The sequence below is a fragment of the Bos javanicus genome, chromosome 2, assembly GCF_032452875.1.
Source record: "Bos javanicus breed banteng chromosome 2, ARS-OSU_banteng_1.0, whole genome shotgun sequence".
Taxonomy (NCBI): Eukaryota; Metazoa; Chordata; class Mammalia; order Artiodactyla; family Bovidae; genus Bos; species Bos javanicus.
Window position 1 is genome coordinate 135,034,066 of NC_083869.1, and position 18,361 is coordinate 135,052,426.

Sequence of the window (18,361 nt, forward strand, 5' to 3'; positions counted from 1 at the left end):
TATCTCGAAAAAGATCACATCAGTAAACAGAGACAAAATAAAATAAAACAAACCTCCCAAAATCGCTGCTACTGACTGGAATCGGCATATGGGGATTCTAGCATGTCAAAGACAATAATGGTTCTGATCAGCAACCAACCAGGCCTTTTTTCAATTTAAAAAAAGCACAAATAAAGTGCTTATAGCTTAACGAACGTAGTTTGGCAGACAGAAGCTCACCAACTTGAGGAAGTAGAATGAACAGGAATTAAGAGTGGGCTCTAAAGCCGACTGCCCAGGTTCTGAACCCCCTCCTGCTGTGTGAGCTCCGGCAAGTCGCCGTGCCTCTCTCGGCCTCAGACTCTCAACCGAACACAGGGGTTCACAACGGACTTGCCTCGTGGTGTTACTACGAATGTAAAATGAAAGAGAGATGTGTAAAATGCTTAGAAAAAGGCTCGCCACACAGGAAACACTTTATAAATAGAAATGTCCCTTATTTCATAGCCAATGCATAGGAGAAAAGAGCCTGGTGGTTCAGACAGTAAAGAATCCGCCTGCAATGCGGAAGGCCTCGGTTTGATCCCTGGGTTGGGAAGATCCCCTGAAGGAGGGCATGGCAATCCACTCCAGTATCCTGGCCTGGAGAATCCCATGGACAGAGGAGCCGGGCGGGCTACAGTCAGTGGGGTCACAAAGAGTCGGACACGACTGGGCGACTAAGCACTGCACAGCACAGGAGAAAAGAATTATAAAGAGGCCTCTGGGTGAGAATCAGTGTCGTCTAACCTGCATCATTCTTTGTACAACTGTTTTATTGAGATATAATTCAGCTACCATAAAATCCATCCCTTAAATAAAGAGTACATTTCACTGGTATAGTCGCACAGCTGGGCAACCATCACCACTCTCTAGTTTGAGAACATTTTCATCATTCTCACCAAAAAAACCCTTAGTGGTGACTCTGCAGTCTCTCCTCTTCCAGACCCCGGGCAACCACTAATTAACTTTCCATCAACTCCCACCATCCTACAGATGGGGAAACTGAGGCTCCGAGCAGGGAAGTGACGTGTCCAAGGTCACTACAGCATCTCCCTTCACTCAGAAGCCTCCGTGGCCCCCGAGACTGAACGCCCCCCTCGCACCCACACACATACACACCCCAAACCTCCCGCTGTCCACCCCGACCCTAGGGCTTTACTCACGGAGTCCAATCTTGGCCAAGTGCAACCTGTTGACCCAGGAGATCTTGCTCAGGGGGTTGGGGGTGATGAAGACCACCATGAAGCTGATGGGGCGGCCGGACCTTCAGTGAGAGAGCAGGGCATGAGTGCTGGAATGGGGCCTGGCTCCCCAGGAGACTGCCAGCCCATCTCCCACCCCAACCAGCCCTGGAGACGGAGCGCGGTCTGTGCAGAGCATGGAAGCACGGCCAGAGGGGCCAGTGGCCTGGCAAAGCCTCGGTCCCTTGGGGAAAGAGTTCCTCCACCCACCACAGCCACAGGGACAGGTAGGTCCCCGGAGCGACAAGGCCACAGCCTCCCAGCCCGGGCCAGGGGCCCAGCAAGGCCATAGGGGTCTGGGCCTCTGCAGGCTGCAACTCAGCGGCCCCCGGGCCCGACTGGTCAGCCTTCCGCAGGCCTCGCCAGCCGCCTGCACACACCTGGCCCAGAGCCTGTGACTCGGGCCTGTTCTGGCCCCTGATGCAGGACAGCTGCTTGGTAAATGTCGGCGAAACAATACGTGAATGCATGAAGGAGGGAGAGGACGCAGCTGTGTGCAGGCTTGGGGGGCAGAGGTCCCTGCTGTCCTTGTCACCTCGCCTCGGAGTGGCAGGGCGCCTTCACTGTTTCTGAGCTTGTCTCACCCCTGTGGTCCACCCCAGCCCGGAGAGGCAGGTGGGCCCGGGGTCCCAAGCCCTCCGTGGGGCGTGGGGAGGAGGAGGCACGGGGTAGAGGGGACAGGGTGGCTCAGCAGGGTGCCGGGAGCCAGCGGGAGGGCCACGCACAGGTTCAGGCCCCCACCCAGGGCTCTAGTCCCCCCTGCCCTGCAGCCACAGAGCCTGTAAGCCTCTCCCCGCCTGCCCCCGCCACACACGCGGGCGTGCAGTCAGTCGTGTCTGACTCTTTGTGCAACAGACCCAGCGGGTCACAAACAGCTCTGACGGCTCACCACCCGGCCTAGGCCAGGGAGTGAGGACCCTGAGAACCCGGCCCCGCCTCCTACGTCTGAGCCCCGCCTCCCACGTCTGAGCCCCGCCTCCCCACCTGCAGAGTGGGGACCACACGGCTCCCTCTCCATCTCTGCGTCAAGTCCACAAACGCCTGTGGAACGGGTGTGGGTCTACGGAGCGCCAGCTCCTGGGCGGGCATCTGGGGGAGGCTGGCTGCACCTGGTCCCAGGGGATGGCACGGTCGACCGACCGCTGGCAGCGTCCGAGGAGCCCAACAGAGGATGGGCTCACCCGGGTACGAACGGCTCCTTCGTTCATTCATCCATTCGGCCAGGAGCATCTGCTCTGCGCCGGCACAGCCCACGCCCACCCCCGCCGCGCCCCGCCCAGCCACAAGCAGGCCGGACCGACGCCCTCCTGGCCCCTCCTCTCACTTGTCGGGCTTCCCCGGAAGCAGGAGCCGCAGGCGGCACTTGTTGGCTGAATGGATCTCCTCCTCCTTCACCCGCATGAGCCGCTGCAGGGCCAGACACCAGTCCTGAGCCACCGTCATGTTGAGATTCTAGGGCGCAGGGAGCCAAGGACGTCAGCACACAGCTCGCTGTCCCCCCGAGCCACCCTCGACGACTCCAGGGCAGTGGGGGCCCGCCGAGGGGAGAGGAGCGGGGGTTCGCACGCTCGGCCACTCCCCGGGGGCCAGGCCTTGGTTCTGACCCCCCAGCACCCCTCCTTCGAAAGGGACACAGCCTCCCAGCCTGGGATGAGGCCTGGGAAGGCGCTGCGGGACAAACTGTACAGGGACTCTGTACAGGGAACAAGAAAAAGATGCCCCCAGCTGGGCCCTGGTCAGCCGGAACCAAAGCTTCCGCCCAAACCACAGACCACACACACCGGGCTCCCAGCAGCCACAGGGGCGTCACCCGGCACTGCTGGGGGGCCCCAAGGCCAGGGCACGCCGGGCACCGAGCGAGGGGAGCTGGTGCTGGGTACCTGGTAGGTGCCGTGCAGCGTGCTGACGAGGAGGGTGATCTGCTCCACCACGGCCAGGTCCTTCTGCAGGTCCTGAAGCTCCTGGAAGAGGCGCGGGGGCCCGAGGTACACCTTATCTGGGCAGAGAGAGACCCTGTGGGTGGGGAAGGCACCAACAGGAACCCCAGCAGGCACTCACCGCAGTGGCAAAGGGCTGCCGGGCCTCCCTGGGGGCTCAGCGGCCGCGAGTCCGCCGGCCAGTGCAGGAGACCCTGGGGGATCCTCGGTCCGGGGGGATCCCACGAGCCGCGGGACAACCGAGCCCATGCACCACAGCTCCAGAGCCACCACTCCAGAGCCCATGCTCCGCAAGAGAAACCGCTGCAGTGAGCCCGCACAACACAGCCAGAGAGGAGCCCAGCGCAGGCAAGGAGAGAAAGCCCGCGGGTGGCAGAAAAGCCATAAACAAACACATCTTAAAAAGAAAGAAGAGCTGTCGCCCTGGGGATATGGCACTATAGATACGGAAGGAAACGTCACCAGGCTCTCGTCTACGGGGACAATCCAATCGGGGAGATAGTCTGGCGCCTAGGGTCTGGGCCACACTCAGTCTATGCAGAGGGTCACAGGAGACCAGAAGACTGAGAGCCAGCTGTGCCAGGAGCGGCGAGGAGCCCTCGCGGGCCCAGGAGGATGGTGAGCACCGCCTTGAAGGAAAACAGCCGTGCCAAGGGAGCCCGTGGACAGCCAGCAGCTCAAAGACGCGCTAAGAGCCGGCTCTACGGCAGGTTCGATTGTACGTGTTGGAGAGAAAGAGGCACGAGACAGGCAAGGTCCCTGTTCCTGTGGAGCTGACGACCTGGTCAGGGTCGCATGCGTGCCAGGTCGCTTCCGTCGTGTCCGACTCTTTCCGACCCTGCGGACTGTAGCCCGCCAGGCCCCTCTGTCCATGGGATTCTCCAGGCAAGAATACTGGAGTGGGTTGCCATATCCTTCTCCAGGGGATCTTCCTGCCCCAGAGATGGAACCTGTGTCTCTTCCGTCTCCTGCGTTGGCAGGCGGGTTCTTCACCACTGGCACCGCCTGGGAAGCTCAGTGGGGTGGGGGAGGCGTCAGTTAAGATGGTGGGAGGTACTAGGGAGGAAGGTATCGGGGCGATGGGACAGAGGCGGGATAGCGGTGACGGCACCCAGATCTGAGGATGATACAACTGCAGTGTCGAGGCCCTGAGGGGAGGGCAGCGAGAAACAGAGCCGGGGGCCCCGCAGGACCAGACGGGGGGCTCTCTAAATGCGAGGCTAGGGAAGCCGGCTGCATTCTCCCCGCCGTGGTCACCCAAGCTGAGGTCTCACGGAGCCCCAGGGGAGGGTGGCGGCAGGTAATCTGGATTCTCATCCGGACGATTATCTAACAAACAGGTGCACATCTGGGTCACCTGGATGCAAGGGCTGCAGAGCCACAGCCTGGGCTTCCCTGGCAGCCCGGGGCTGACAATCTGTGCTCCCACTGCAGGGGCGTGGCTTCTATCCCTGGTGAGGGAACTAAGATCCCCCGAACCTCGTGGTGCGTTCAGAAAAGAAGAAAGGAGGAAATCCACGCCTGCTGCCCAGGGTGAGGGCTTCCTGACTTTGGAGCCACGTGGACTTTGGTACCGTGTGCTGGCCTCCAGGCAACGGACACGGAGCAAGGTGGGCGTGGGCATAAGAGACAGGCTCCCACCGAGTGAAGGGCAGAGGAGGGCTCTGCAGAGACCCCGGCGGGACGAGCTGGAGGGACACGGGGCCCACCACAAGGCACCTTGGGCGCAGAGAGCTCAAGAGAAGCTGGCCCGGGAGAGAGTCACACGCACACTGAGCGACTCCATTCCAGCAAGACCACCTCATCCATCACGTTCCATTAATGCTGCTAATTTGAGTTTTACTGTTTTGTGGCTTCATTTCTATTCCGCTTGTGAATCTGTTTAGATGTGGTGGTTGCTCAAGGGATAGAAGCAGAGGAAGCTTATTAATATTATACCTCGTCTTAGATCTGCACACATTTGAGTAACAATATAATAAAAACTCATCCGAGGCCAACTGGGGCTCAACAAGGATTTCTTCTCTCCTCTTTGAAGGGGATCTGGAACCCTAGCCCTCTACTTTGAGAAATGCGGTCACAGATAAAACAGTGGCTGGAGGAGGGGTCCCAGAGCAGAAGTCCAAGTGGTCCCGGGAAAGTGGAGCAGATCCTGGGCTGGAGGTGCCTCTGAGGAGGGCAGGTGGGCCGGGAGCCCTTCCCGGGGGGCTTCTGTGAACAGACAGCCAGGAACGCAGAACAGCCCCCACTGCCTGCCTCCCAGCCTGGGGAAGCAGACCCCGCGGGTGAAGCGGGTATGGCCCCGAGGGCAAGAGTATGCGGCAAGCCCCTGCCTCAGAGGCACCCCCAGGGTTAGGGCGAGACAGGGCTGGTGGGGAGGGCCAAGAGGGCCCTCCCACTGCCCCGGAGTGACCTCCTCTGTTCACTTGGCAAATGTGTGTAAACACCCACCACACGCCCGGGCGGAGGGCCACAGTCACACCAAGGAGCAGACGAGATGGCAACCAGAGCATCGCCTTAGAGGTGAGAACACAGCCGGGACTATAGAGCACAGGGCCAGCCCCTGGCCAGCCCAAAGGAACCAGGAAGGCTTCTTGGAGGAAGTGTCACCTGAGCCAAGATGAGTCAGGGCAGCCAGACAAAATCCAGGCAGCAGCAGAGCACGCGGAAAGGGCAGAGGCCAGGAGAAGGTTCTGGGGCAGGAGGGCACTCAGCCCCCAGGAACGGGGGCCAGGGCAGGGTGGGGGTGGGCCCCTGCGGGCCTCACCCCAGGGCAGCAGGAAGCCGCCAGCATGCTTCAGGTGCAGGGGGACACACGGCTCTGGTGTGCACTTGGCAGGTCGGCCTGGGGAGGGAGGCACGCAGGACAGGGAGGGCAGCCAGGAGGTCCTGCAGCAGCAGGAGACGGGGGAAGCGGGCGACGGGGGAGCCGCTCACCCCCAGTTCTCACTGTCCCCACCATCGGACAGAGTCTGAGGGGATGGTCAGGGTGGGGAAGGAGCATCCAGGGGAGCCAGGCCACCCTGAGCCTGAGCTCTGCGGGTTTCGGGGACAGGCCACCCAGGCCCCTCACGGAACAGACGGGCAAACTGCGGTCCCACAGGGAGGCAGGCAGTGGCCAGGCAGGCCCTAGAGGTCATGCTTCGGATCCAAGGTCGCTGCATGTGCACGCCTGTGTGTGCCTGTGTGTGCGTGCACGTGAGGGTGTACAAGGCTGGGATGGGGGCGGCAGTGGGGCGGAGGGGTGAATGCGGGGGTGCATTTGCACGCTCGAGTAGGGACATGGGTGCGTGCTTGTGCACAGCTACAAACAGCAGGAAAAGGGGAGGGCGCGGGCACTCACTCTGGGCCTGGCCCGCGGCCGAGGCCTTCTTGGCGCCGGCGTGCTGGATGAGCGCGTTGTCCTTGTCGTAGGGGCCGCCCTCCTGGCCCACCTCCACCACCTGGACCTGCGGCAGGGCTGTGCTCCACTTCACCACGTACTTGGGCCCCAGGGGCGCCAGGCTGCTGATCTCCAGCTGGCCCCTGCCAGGGACAGAGGACAGCCCTGGAGAGCCCGCCGCGCCCGCCCCAGGGTCAGCCCGGAGCCACTCCTCCGCACGTCAGCTCAGCCAGGCACCTCGCAGCCCAGTACAGCCCTCGGCCAAGCCGAGCAGGTGGAGCAGGCAGCGGGGGAGGCACAAGCATCAGGGAACCCAGGCCAGCCCCAGAGGCGCACTCCCACCCAAGCCTCGGAACCCCTACCTGTGGTTGGCAGGCCTGAGGAAAAAGACAAGAAGGGTCATTATTGTTACTGAGCGATTTCTGCAGGCGCTGAGATTGTTTGGGGGGGCAGCCACCAGGCTGGGCCACATGAGGGGGGAGGGGGACCACGTGGAGGGCTTTCTCCCTAGGCCGGACGCTAGCCTTCCATAGCCCCCTATTCCCACCACGGCCCTGCTAGGAAGCCTGCCTTATTTCAGAAAAGGATACTGATGCTCAAACAAGTCACATGACTCACCCCAAGTTACCCAAAATGACGCCCCAAATGTGGGCCACCAACACCCTCATCGCTTCCCTGGTGGCTCAGATGGTAAAGAATCCACCTGCAACGCAGGAGATCCTGGTTGGATCCCTGGGTCTGAAAGAGCCCGTGGAGAAGGGCATGGCTCCCCACTCCAGTACTCTTGCCTGGAGAATCCCATGGACAGAGGAGCCTGGCGGGCTATAGTCCACGGGGTCACAAAGAGTCGGACACGACTGAGCGACTAACACTTTCACTTTTCAACAACACCCCCATCACACGTTCACACCCTGGAGGCTCCAAGCAACAGGAGGGCAGAGACGGTGTCGGTCAGATCCCTGGCACCTGCATGGAGCCCAGGATGCAAACAGGACTTAATTGAAGAGCTTAGGGACACCCCTGGCAGTCCAGTGGTTAAGACTCCATGCTGAGCGCTCCATGCAGGGGGCTCAGGTTCAATCCCCCGTCAGGGAAGTAAGATTCCTCATGGCACACACTGCAGACAAAAAAATAAAAAAACTACAGTGTTTGCATGAGAGAGAGACTGAGTGACTGCATGGAAGAGTCAGTCCTCAGCAGAGCCGCACTGATCTGGGTCAGAGGCTCCCTGGCCTGAGGCCCCTACCAGGGCTGGGTCCCGCCCAGACCTGTGAACTGGCGCCAAGTTAGGGTCCAGTGAGCATCTGAAGGACAATCAGATGGACGGAAGAGGGGGCAGAGGCTGAGCGAGCAGGAGAGCCGGGCAGGGTCAGCACCTGACTGTGGGCGACTCCTTCCGCGTGGGTCTGGGGTGTTGCTGCCAGCCGTTGCTTCCGGGGTTTTTTAAAGCGCTGCCAAATAGTGAGGAATGAGGTTCTCCTCCACTGGCAGGGCTAAGAGTCTGGCGGGAAAGGTCCCGCTGGCCTTCACGGGGTCAAGGGGCACGATCCCCGAAGCACAAAGGACCGAGCAGCAGACGGGAGTGACCAGGGTCACCAGGAGGCCCAGTAAAGGGCTCACACAGCCCAGACGCAGGCCCGCGTGGCCCCGGGCAGTGTGGGCCCGAAAGTGGGATCTTCCATTTTCAAGAGAAGCTGGATGTCCCAATCTTTCTGTGAATTCCCCAGAGGAGCCAGACATAAGATTTCCGGAGGGCTACTGCAACCCTCGGGCCCCAAGTCTGCGGACTCCGGCCTCAGGCATGGCCCTCGCCCCCTGCAGGGCTCTAACTCCAGCCCCAGCTCCAGCCAGGCCCGGCGGCCTGGCCCCAGGCATTTCTGCAACCTCTGACCCAGAAGCAGGAAACCAGCCTCTGGCAGGGAGGTGGGGGGTGGTGGGAAAGGCAAAGCCCCGTGCTAAAACACTGTGGTCCAGCTAGAGGAAACCTACTTGACTTAAAGCGGCAGGGACTTGGGGTCTGCCCCAGCAGTCCAGTAGTTAAGACCGCCGGCTCCCAACGTAGGGGCACAGGTTCCAGCCCTGGTCTGGGAACCAAGACCCCACACGCCACATGGTGCAGCCAAAAATAATAATGATGATGATGCTACAGCAGGGATTTGGGATCTGGGCTGGACACAGGGAAGACCCTCTTGGATTTCAAAGTGGTCAAAACTCAGGCGGCTGTTCCATTCTGAGGACAAAATTCCAGAAGAGCCCACCCTGTGCAGTGGCCAGCTGTTGGCCCTCAGTGACCTCTGCAGGTCCCCTGCTCTGGGGACCAGGGACATAGCGGCAAAGAGAGATGAAGAGGAAGTCAGATAGTCGGAGACCTCAGCCAGGCTCACAGCGGACCCGGCTCACAGCGGACCCGGCCGGGAGGCTGGGACGCGACGGGAGGGCTCCCCGGGGTGGGCGATGGCCAGGCCCGCTTACTTGAAGTTGATGTTGGCACAGACCAGCATGTCGTTGAGCAGGAAGACCCTGCGCTCCTTGGACTTGATCAGCTGCCCTCGGTCACCATACACGGTCTCTGTCAGCGTCTCACACAGGAGCAGCTGCCGCTGGCCCGAGGTCAGAAGCTAGGGGAGCAGACAGAGCAAGATCAATGCCAGCATTGCTCACAGGCTGCTCCGCAGACATCACTGTGCCAAATACCCAGGGCGGTCCTTCCACACCCAAAGGGGACCACGGCCAGGAGGGGCGGGGGTGAGGCGGGACCACGCCCCCCACCCCTGGGGACCAGAGGCCCTGACCACCAGCCCCTCAGCGCCAGCACCCTGCTCGGGCGAGCGGGCCCCCGCCAGCCCTGCTCCGTCCCTGCCGGCAGCACGGCTCCAGCACGCGCCGACCCCGGCCCTGAGGCACGCCGTGGAGCCCCCTGGCAGGTGCCAGGCTGCCTGCCCATACCTCGGCCTCCTCGGTTGTCAAGTGGGTGACGGCACCAAAGCTCACATCGCCAAGGAAATGCATGACTCTGGCTACACGACCTGCAGAGCCCTGGACGGGGCTCACTCAGAATTATTAAGAACTTTAAGACATTGATGGCAGAGCGTTAACCCAAATGCAGGGCCCCTCTAAGTGCCTGCCCTACGTGATGTCCAGTGAGCTGGCCCCACGGTGGGACACCCCGCAGATGGCCCCTGTCCCCACAGCTCTCGCAGCCTCAAGCAGGCAGACTCCTGGCCCGAAGGCAGGTCCCACTCTTCACCCTGACCTGTTGACCCGTGTCGGCCGCGGGCCTCAGGGAAGGCCTCGTGCGGGGCTGGGAGGGCTCTGCTGGCCAGCGAGGCAGCCCTCGGACCACATCGACCAGGCTGAAGACCTTCACGCCTCCAGGCAGGCGTGTGCCCATCCCAGGCTGGACACCAGCCAGCACACAACCGCCATCAGAGCCAGGGACCCACGGAAAACATGTCTTTGCTAAGAAGGGGTTTTGCGGGGGAAGAAGAAGAGTATTCAGACAAGTTCATTTTCATAGCAGCCACCCCCCTCCTCCCCATCCTCGCAAGGAAAAGGGCCGGTCACTCCTCTCCTGGAGAGAACACCCTGCCATCCTCTGAAGAACCATGTCTCTCCGGGCAGCACGGAACCCTGAGCTGCTCCACATGCCACCAGAGAGCCCACCTCTCCTTGCACCAGCTCGAGGGCCCCAAGGCCCCCCATTCCCAGATGAAGGGACAGACGTTCCCGAGGTAAAGCAGCCTGCCAAGACCCCATGCTGGCTGAGCAGCGGAGCAGGCTGGAGCCGGTCCTCACGCGCTGTCTGCAGCACGAGGCAGCTGGCCGCACACCCTCCAGCTCCAGGCTGGGGGTGAGAGGAGGCAGGGAAAGGCCCGTGGCTCCCAACACACACACACACACAAATCTCAGGGACCCCAGGGGTCCCCCCACGACTGCAAAGGCTGGGCTCCCCCACCTCACAACTTCCACCACCCAGCTGACCACCGGCTTGTGAATACACAGCTGGGACCCCAAAGGCCGCAGAAAAGATGGCCACATGTGCCGCGACCTGGAACGCGGGACAGGAAAGTCCCCTGCTTTCTGGCAACCACTCTCCTGCCACTTAAGCAGATAAAAAAAAGACAAAAGAAAGCTCGGATGTTGCACAAGCGGCCCCCTGCAGCCAGGTCCTGAGCAGGCACATTTTGAAACAGCCGACACGGTTCCGCTCTGAGCACACCCAGTTTCGTTTCCACTTCTCTCTGGGGGACGGGCGGCGAGGGGGAAACCTCAGCGCTGGGCTCAGAGCGGCCAAGACCACGCTGGGGACCAGCTCCCCTGGCCAGGGAGGACGCTCTGTGCAGCCGCTGCCGCCCCCCGCACACACCCAGCACGGCCACCTGATGGCGGGAAACTTGGGCTCGGGGCTCTTGTCCCTCTCCCAACACCAGACAGGTCTCCCTGACCTCCCGCCAGAGGCCACTGCTCCTACGGCCTGGGTGTCCCCCCAGTGGACAGAGGAGAGGGGAGCACAGCTCCTTCCCGAGCAGGCATAAGGAGAAGGGGCTCCTTCTCCCGGGTGACCTCACAGGTGTGTGAGCCAAAGCAAGAGAAACGCTCACGATGCAGAAGAGGAACGAAAGCAGGAGACAGAAGATGCTTCTCGCGCGTAAAGACCCTCAGACGCCAGCACGGCGGCTGTGACGGGGCTGGAGTCACTTTCCTGAGAGGCATTCCAAACTAGAGGGCTGCGGGATCCCTGCCCCGGGGCGGGGAGGAGGGACGCCCTCACCCCTCAGGCCCAGCCTGGGCAATCCTGGACGAGGTACCCCGGGGAGGGGGCTCCTCTCCTGCCCTATCTTTCTTCCCAGCTCTATCCTCCTCGAATGGGTGGAGCAAACCCAGCTGCCAGCAGGTAACCTCAGGGGAAAGACCCGGATGGGGACTGAGGGGGCGTGGGCAGCCGCTGCTCAGCTGACCAGCCCCATGTGGGAAGGTGGGCCAGGATGCCGGCTCTTCCAACCCTTCGAGAGGATGAACGTGTCTACATTCTGTGGGACGCTTCTCCATTTCTAAATGCTGGCAACCAATTTCATCTTCTTAAAAGTCCTCTGTGGGCCTGAGCACGCGTATGCAGCCTGAATCTGGCCTGAGGTGGGACCGTCTTAAGATGCAGGACCCCGAAGCTTAGAATATCTTGTGCAGGCCCTGCTCCACGGGCCCGTGGTACAGATCAAAGATCACAGTGAAGGTCAGAGAGCATCACAGGCTGTAAAGCGCGGGCCACGTGGGGAGGGCGCTCATGGTGACGCTCACAAACATTAGAAAGTCCTCCCCTTGTGGCTGAAATCCCACTGACCTTAGTCACCGGCCCTAGTTCTGCTTTTGGGGGCACAGAGCCAGGAGGCTCCCAGTTTCTCTCCCGGATGATCTGAACACCTTCCTGTGACCCTGCACGATGTCCCTTCCCCAGAGAACAACTCTTGTTCTTGCTAAGTATCCTGGGGCGTGGTCGCCTCCCCGCAAATCATCAGGGCCAAATCCCACCCTCTACTGAGTGAAAGGAGGCAGAGCCCGGGGTTGGGGACCTCCCAGATGTGGGAGCAGCTGCAAGCTGTGTGTGCCACAAGCCGCCAAGGAGACACAGGACTGAAGGTCACCGACAGCTGACTCCGGGAGGTGACTGAGTCTCTCGGACCAACTTTGTGCTTTAAAAACAGGGTTCTCTAGGGACCTCCCTAGTGGCACAGCGGATGAGAATCCAGCTACCAATGAGGTGGACACGGGTTCGATCCCTGGTCCAGGAAGACTTCACGTGCCTCGGAGCACCTAAGCCTACACGCCACAACTGCTGAGCACCGCGTTCTAGACCCACAAGCCACAGCTAGGAGCCCTCGAACCACAACTCCTGAGGCCTTGTATCCCAGGGCCCAAGAGCCACAGCTACGGAGCCCTCGAACCACAGCTCCTGAGGCCTCGTGTCCCAGGGCCCAAGAGCCACAGCTACGGAGCCCTGGAACCACAGCTCCTGAGGCCTCGTGTCCCAGGGCCCACGAGACGCAACTGCTGAGCCCTGGAACCACAGCTCCTGAGGCCTCGTATCCCAGGGCCCAAGAGCCACAGCTATGGAGCCCTGGAACCACAGCTCCTGAGGCCTCACGAGCCTCAACCACTGAGTCCTGGAACCACAGCTCCTGAGGCCTCGTGTCCCAGGGCCCACGAGCTGCAACTGCTGAGCCCTGGAACCACAGCTCCTGAGGCCTCGTGTCCCAGGGCCCAAGAGCCACAGCTATGGAGCCCTGGAACCACAGCTCCTGAGGCCTCGTGTCCCAGGGCCCAAGAGCCACAGCTACGGAGCCCTGGAACCACAGCTCCTGAGGCCTCACGAGCCTCAACCACTGAGCCCTCAAACCACAGCTCCTGAGGCCTCGTGTCCCAGGGCCCAAGAGCCACAGCTACGGAGCCCTCGAGCCACAGCTCCTGAGGCCTCGTGTCCCAGGGCCCACGAGACGCAACTGCTGAGCCCTCGAACCACAGCTCCTGAGGCCTCACGAGCCTCAACCACTGAGCCCTGGAAACACAGCTCCTGAGGCCTCGTGTCCCAGGGCCCACGAGACGCAACTGCTGAGCCTGTGAGCTGCCGCTACTGAAGCCCAAGCGCCCAGAGCCTGTGCCCACAAGAGAAGCCCCCGCAATGAGACCCCGTGCAGCACAACAAAGAGCAGCCCCTGTTCACTGCAAATTTAAAAAAAAAAAAAGGCAAAGAATACCCATAGAAGCCAAAAGTAAAACAAATCAATAATAGTTTAAAAAACAGCATTCTCTAATAGACTCATCTGAAAGTTAAGATTTTTTTTGCTAGAATGTTTCTAAGTTGCAATCTCAAAATATGGCATGGACTTTTTTTTCTTAAAAAATAACACTAATAATGACCACGGCCACCTTGCGTTAAGGGCTCTGGGTCTGCCACTTGGCCAGCGCTCTCCTTGGCCTTGCAGAAGCCCTAGGGGTCAGGTTCTGTCAAACTCATTTCAGAGGAAGGTTTCAGAGGAAGCAGCTGAGCTTCAGGGAGTTGGGTGATTCCCCACCGTGAGTATCTGTGGCAAAATCCAGATTCAAACCCAGACTCTGACTCCACAGCCCAGTCGTTTAAACATACTACTAGGCTATCGTTTCAGGCATCTTTACTGGCAGTTCTACTGCTAAATAAAATCAGCTTTTATCCTAAAAACGCATGACTGGTAACTAATGTCGGGGTGGGCGGGAGGGGGTCTAGTCAAGACTGCTTCTCAGGACTTCCCTGGAGGTCCAGGCACTAAGAAGCCGCCTGCCGATGCACGGGACACGGGTTCGACCCCTGGTCTGGGAAGATCCCACAGGCCGCAGAGCAACTGAGCCCATGCCCCCGAGAACCCGTGCTCCAAAACAAGAGAAGCCTCCACGCTGCACCCAGAGAAAGCCCACACGGCAACAAAGCCCCAGCACCATCAGGGTAAATAAATAAATATTAGGGGGAGGAAAAAGAGAGACTTACGGTCAAGGTAAGGTCTGCAAACCCCAGGGAGCAAGGAGCCACCCCTCTCAGCCACCTGGAGGCGCTGGGAGGCGGGTGACAGGGGCGGTGGGCGGGGGCCGGCACCCACCTTGTTGAGGCTGCTGCGGTCGCTGACGCTCTTGGTCAGCTGCTGGATCTCCGCCACCTGGTCAGCCAGCCGCTTCTGTTCATTGAGCTTCTCGGCCAGCGTCTCCAGCTCCGTGAGGGCCAGCTGCAGGGACAGCCTATCCGGGTGGCCCCTGGGTGTGTTCTTCAGCATGTCCTGTGGGGGGCCAGGGGGAGCCAGGACTGAGACCCCCCACCCCAGCAGACCCTCCACTGGCTGGGGCCACAGCCTCAGCCTCCACAGTCCCCACGGAGACCCAGCTGGACAAGGACCCAGCCAGGAGCCTGGGGAGCTGGGGCCTGACAGGGAGCAAGGCCTCGAGAAACAGCCACCGCGTGAGAACGTGAAGTCACGTGACCGGGTGGACCCAGCCCTGACTCACTGACGGAGAGTGTGCAGAGACGAGACCCACTCCTGCAGCTGTCCACTCTGAGGACAGACGAAAGACGCTGCCGGGGCCCTCGGGGGCTCACCTCCTGACCAAGGACCCCCGGCAATCAAGGGGGCTGTCCCAAGCTCTTGGGGCCAGAGTGGGGGCTGACACTCCCTAGGGAAGCCTGGAGCGCCAAGACCAAAGCCCTCACAGGGCCTCTCTGCCCTGCCAGGGGCCCCAGGGCACTGGATTCCACGTGCCCCCCACCGTTGTGGGCGACTGTCTGCACCCGTCACCAGGTTCCCACCAGGGGAGGGAAAGGACGCGGTCGCACTGAATGGGCTCCACCCCGGGGGCGAGGAAAGCGGGGCTGGGGGCCGAGCCCCTGCCCACCCTGCACAGCCTTCGTGAGGGCTGTGGATGGCGGGGCAGAGCCAGGCCTCCCACCCAACCCCACCGGGCATGCACCAGCCCTGGCTGCACCCTGCAGGTCGGCGGCCGCCAGAACCGGCTGCGGTACCTGCAGCAGGAGGATGAACTGCGGGAACCTCTGGATGGGCTTCACCATCAGCCCGTAGAGCGTGACGCGGTCGGGGCTGCACACTTGGCGTCGCTGTTGGGGGAGACGGCGTCACTCGCTGAGCGTCTGCGGCGAGAGGCTGGCACCCAGGGCACACCTGTGCCAACCCAGGCTCCTCTCCCCAGCATGCTGGTCAGCCTCAGGCCAGAGGGAAGAGCCAGGGAGGCCCCTGGGTCCGCAGCCAGGGGTCCTTGCCAGCACAGGGACCCCCTGTGCAGCCCCACACCCTCGGGGGCCTGGAGCACCGCGTTAAGGTCTCCGGGCCGAAAGTGCAAGAACTAGGCCCTTCAGCCGTTTATTCAAGAGGCCAGGCCTCTGGAAGGAGCTGAGACCACCTTTCCCTCCACGTCAAGTAAGGTGAACGGACCCGATCCCAGGGCGGGGTGGTCACGGGGCTTCTCACTGCCCTGGGTGTCGCTTCTGTCTCCACCACGCCACCACCTGCCACCTTGACACCTCGGCCCCTGCAACCCAGGGACGTCCCCACCGGCCTTCGCTTCCACCCAAAGCTTCACCGGCACCCCAATGCCTGCATTATGACATCCCAGGCCCTGGGCTTGAGGCCCGGACCTACCTAAACTGAACTCAGAGGCTCTGCGCCTCTCTCCCGGGCACCCCGTGCCCAGGATCCAGTTGGACTTGCCTCTAACCTTTGCCCACCGCCCTGGTACCTGGAAGACACTCTCCCATCTCCCTCTGTTTCAACCCCACCATTCCCCCAGGACCCGCATCATGTGGCACCCCCTTGAGAAAGCCCCTCGTCCCTCCGGGATCTAGACTGGGGGTGTGTCTTCTGAGGCTGGGGGTCCTGGCCCACCTGTGCCCTCTGCTGGGCAGGGTCTCCGTCTGAATTATGACCGCGCACCAAGGAGAGGGGTGGGGACGTGGCCGCATGGCTACCCCAGGCCTTTAGTCCTTTGAACTCTGTTCTCCACATGACCCCCAGCACTGAGTCCCACCTGAACACCCACCCAAGCCCAGCCCCCTTCAGCAAGACATCACGGCCCTCTTCTTCCTGTCAAAGCTCCAGACCCCATGCGGCTTATAGACCCTCTAATTCTCAATCACTCCCTTAGGGGTGGGGAGCAGGGGCTCATCTCCCGTGGGACTGGGGATGCCCCAGAGGAAAGAAGAGAGGTGCCTGGGCCAGAGAAACGGTGGACAGTGCCCCTCCTCCTGAGAAGCCTCCTTGCCCCCGCCACCGCCGCGCTCTGTTGGAAGGAGCCCCAGACCGCCCCGCACCCACCTTGAGGAACTCGAGGAAAGCAGGCTTGGTGAGACAGGCCTTCTTGATGATGGACATGGCGTTGGTGAAGTTGTTCACGTAGTCGCTGTACACGTCTAGCACCATGGACTTGGAGAACTGAAACAGGCGTGGGGGCAGCCAGGGAGGGTCACATCCAGGCGAGGGGGTGGGCGGCACCCCCACCTCCCCGCAGCCACAGCCCTCCGCTCCCGGGGGGGTCTCAGCTACCCTGGAGGTCAGGAAACCTGTCACCTAGTGAGGGCAGCGGACAGGGCGCAGAGAGGCGCAGACACCAGGTCACGGGGGTGCCGGGGAGCCGGGCTGCGGGCAAAGGGAGCCGGCGGGCCTGCGCTTCACGCACCCCTCCAACCCACGCCCCCCCACCGAGGACGGTGCTCCCAAAGCGGGCTCTGCTAACCTGACCCTCTCTCACCCCAGGCATCTCTCTGGGGCCCACAGACGTCCGTTTCAGAAACCTTCAATCCCCTCCTTACACAGATGGGGAGCTGAGCCCAGAGGGAGCCCAAGTTTGCAGGGGGCGCTGGGAACAGGCAGATCGCCAGGCATACGACCCAGCGGGCTGGCCCTGACCGGCCTTGGGGTCCTCCGGGGCCGGGCCCTGCTCGGTGTGAGCACTCCGCGGGGGGGACTTGAGATGGCCCCGGTGGCTGCCCACAGCGGCCAGCCTCCTGGGGGCGAGCACCAGACCGGGACACGTCTGCCAGGACACGCGGCACGGTGTCGCGCCCTCCCCGGCTCAGGCCGGGCCGACTGGGGCGCTGCTACCCTCGGACCCCGCTGGCGTGGACACGGGGAGCAGAGACGCAGGAGGCCGCCCCGAGTACGCCCGTCAGGGCCGCGGTGTGCGCCTCGGCGGGCCGGGGAGGGGGCTTGGGGACACCTACCGAAGCCACGAAGAGGTCGCCGATCTTCTCGGTGGAGTCCCACTCAGCCACGCGGGAGGACAGGGCGATCTGGAACATGGAGTGGCAGTGCAGGATCTCCTTGACGCGGAAGAACACCGCGCGGCACTTGCGCGCGCTCAGCGCCTTGGGCTCCATCTCCATCAGGGGGTTGCGGTAATCCTGCGGGGCGGCGGCGGCGGGTGAGCGCCCCAAGGCCCGCCCCTACTGCCCTCAGGGCCCCCTGGGCGCGGCCAGCAGAACTCCGTGGACCCGCGCTCCCCACCCCGCCTGGACGGGTCTCCGTGAACGCAGCAGCCTGGGCCTTTCCACCGTCCGCAGCCCACCCCGTGACTTCGGTGGGAAGCTGGGTTTGGGGGAGACGCCTGCCTGCAGCGGGCGCCACGGAGGCAGGCCCCAGGCTCTGCCCACAACTGAGCCAGTCTGCCTGACGGAGCAGTGGCAGCGACGTCACAGTGAGACCGAGAGCCACTGTCTCCAGCCGGCTGTGTCAGAAACACGGGGTATCCTGTCTCCACCTATCCGAGGTCTGGGCACCTCCACTGTGGATCCAAACTCGGCAGGGGAAGCGAATGTTCCGAGTATTCTCCCACCCCAACAATGCCCCTCCCCGGGGTCCTTACAGACAGCCCACAACATCCCTGAAGAGTCTCTGATTCAGGAACACAAACTAAATAGACCAGGCCGGCACACCTTGGTCATGCAGGGATCTACTCAGCACTTTCTGGGCATTCTGATGGCAAGGGAGCGGGTGAGCCCGACACCCCACCCCAGGAGCTCCCAGACATGGGGAGCTGTGGCCCCTCCCCGGGGATCCCAGAGGGACGAGGAAGCAGGATCTCCTCCAAGCACCAGAGGGCCCACAGTCGCAGGTCCAGGCCTGGGGGCTCAGATGGTAAAGAATCTGCCTGCGGTGCAGGAGACCTGAGTTAGATCTCTGGATCAGGACGATCCCCTGGAGGAGGGCATGGCCACCCACTCCAGTATCCTTGCCTGGAGAACCCCATGGACAGAGGAGCCT

The 18,361-nt window shown here is 62.0% G+C and overlaps 1 protein-coding gene across 13 annotated transcripts in view; it reads right to left on the reverse strand.

Annotated features, from left to right (window-relative positions):
• Positions 1-18,361, reverse strand: part of ARHGEF10L (Rho guanine nucleotide exchange factor 10 like) — a 169,982-nt gene that overhangs the window by 51,099 nt on the left and 100,522 nt on the right. For 9 of the 13 annotated variants that reach the window (XM_061395356.1, XM_061395293.1, XM_061395303.1 and 6 more), the window contains 10 exons: positions 17,323-17,502; positions 16,418-16,534; positions 15,112-15,204; positions 14,201-14,374; positions 9,051-9,196; positions 6,941-6,955; positions 6,540-6,721; positions 3,143-3,258; positions 2,587-2,714; positions 1,185-1,285 (listed from right to left, as the gene is read on the reverse strand). In XM_061395356.1, the coding sequence (XP_061251340.1) occupies positions 1,185-1,285; positions 2,587-2,714; positions 3,143-3,258; positions 6,540-6,721; positions 6,941-6,955; positions 9,051-9,196; positions 14,201-14,374; positions 15,112-15,204; positions 16,418-16,534; positions 17,323-17,502 (1,252 nt within the window). The remainder of the gene's footprint in view (positions 1-1,184; positions 1,286-2,586; positions 2,715-3,142; positions 3,259-6,539; positions 6,722-6,940; positions 6,956-9,050; positions 9,197-14,200; positions 14,375-15,111; positions 15,205-16,417; positions 16,535-17,322; positions 17,503-18,361) is intronic. The other 4 variants (XM_061395362.1, XM_061395358.1, XM_061395328.1 and 1 more) reach the window with 1 other exon arrangement.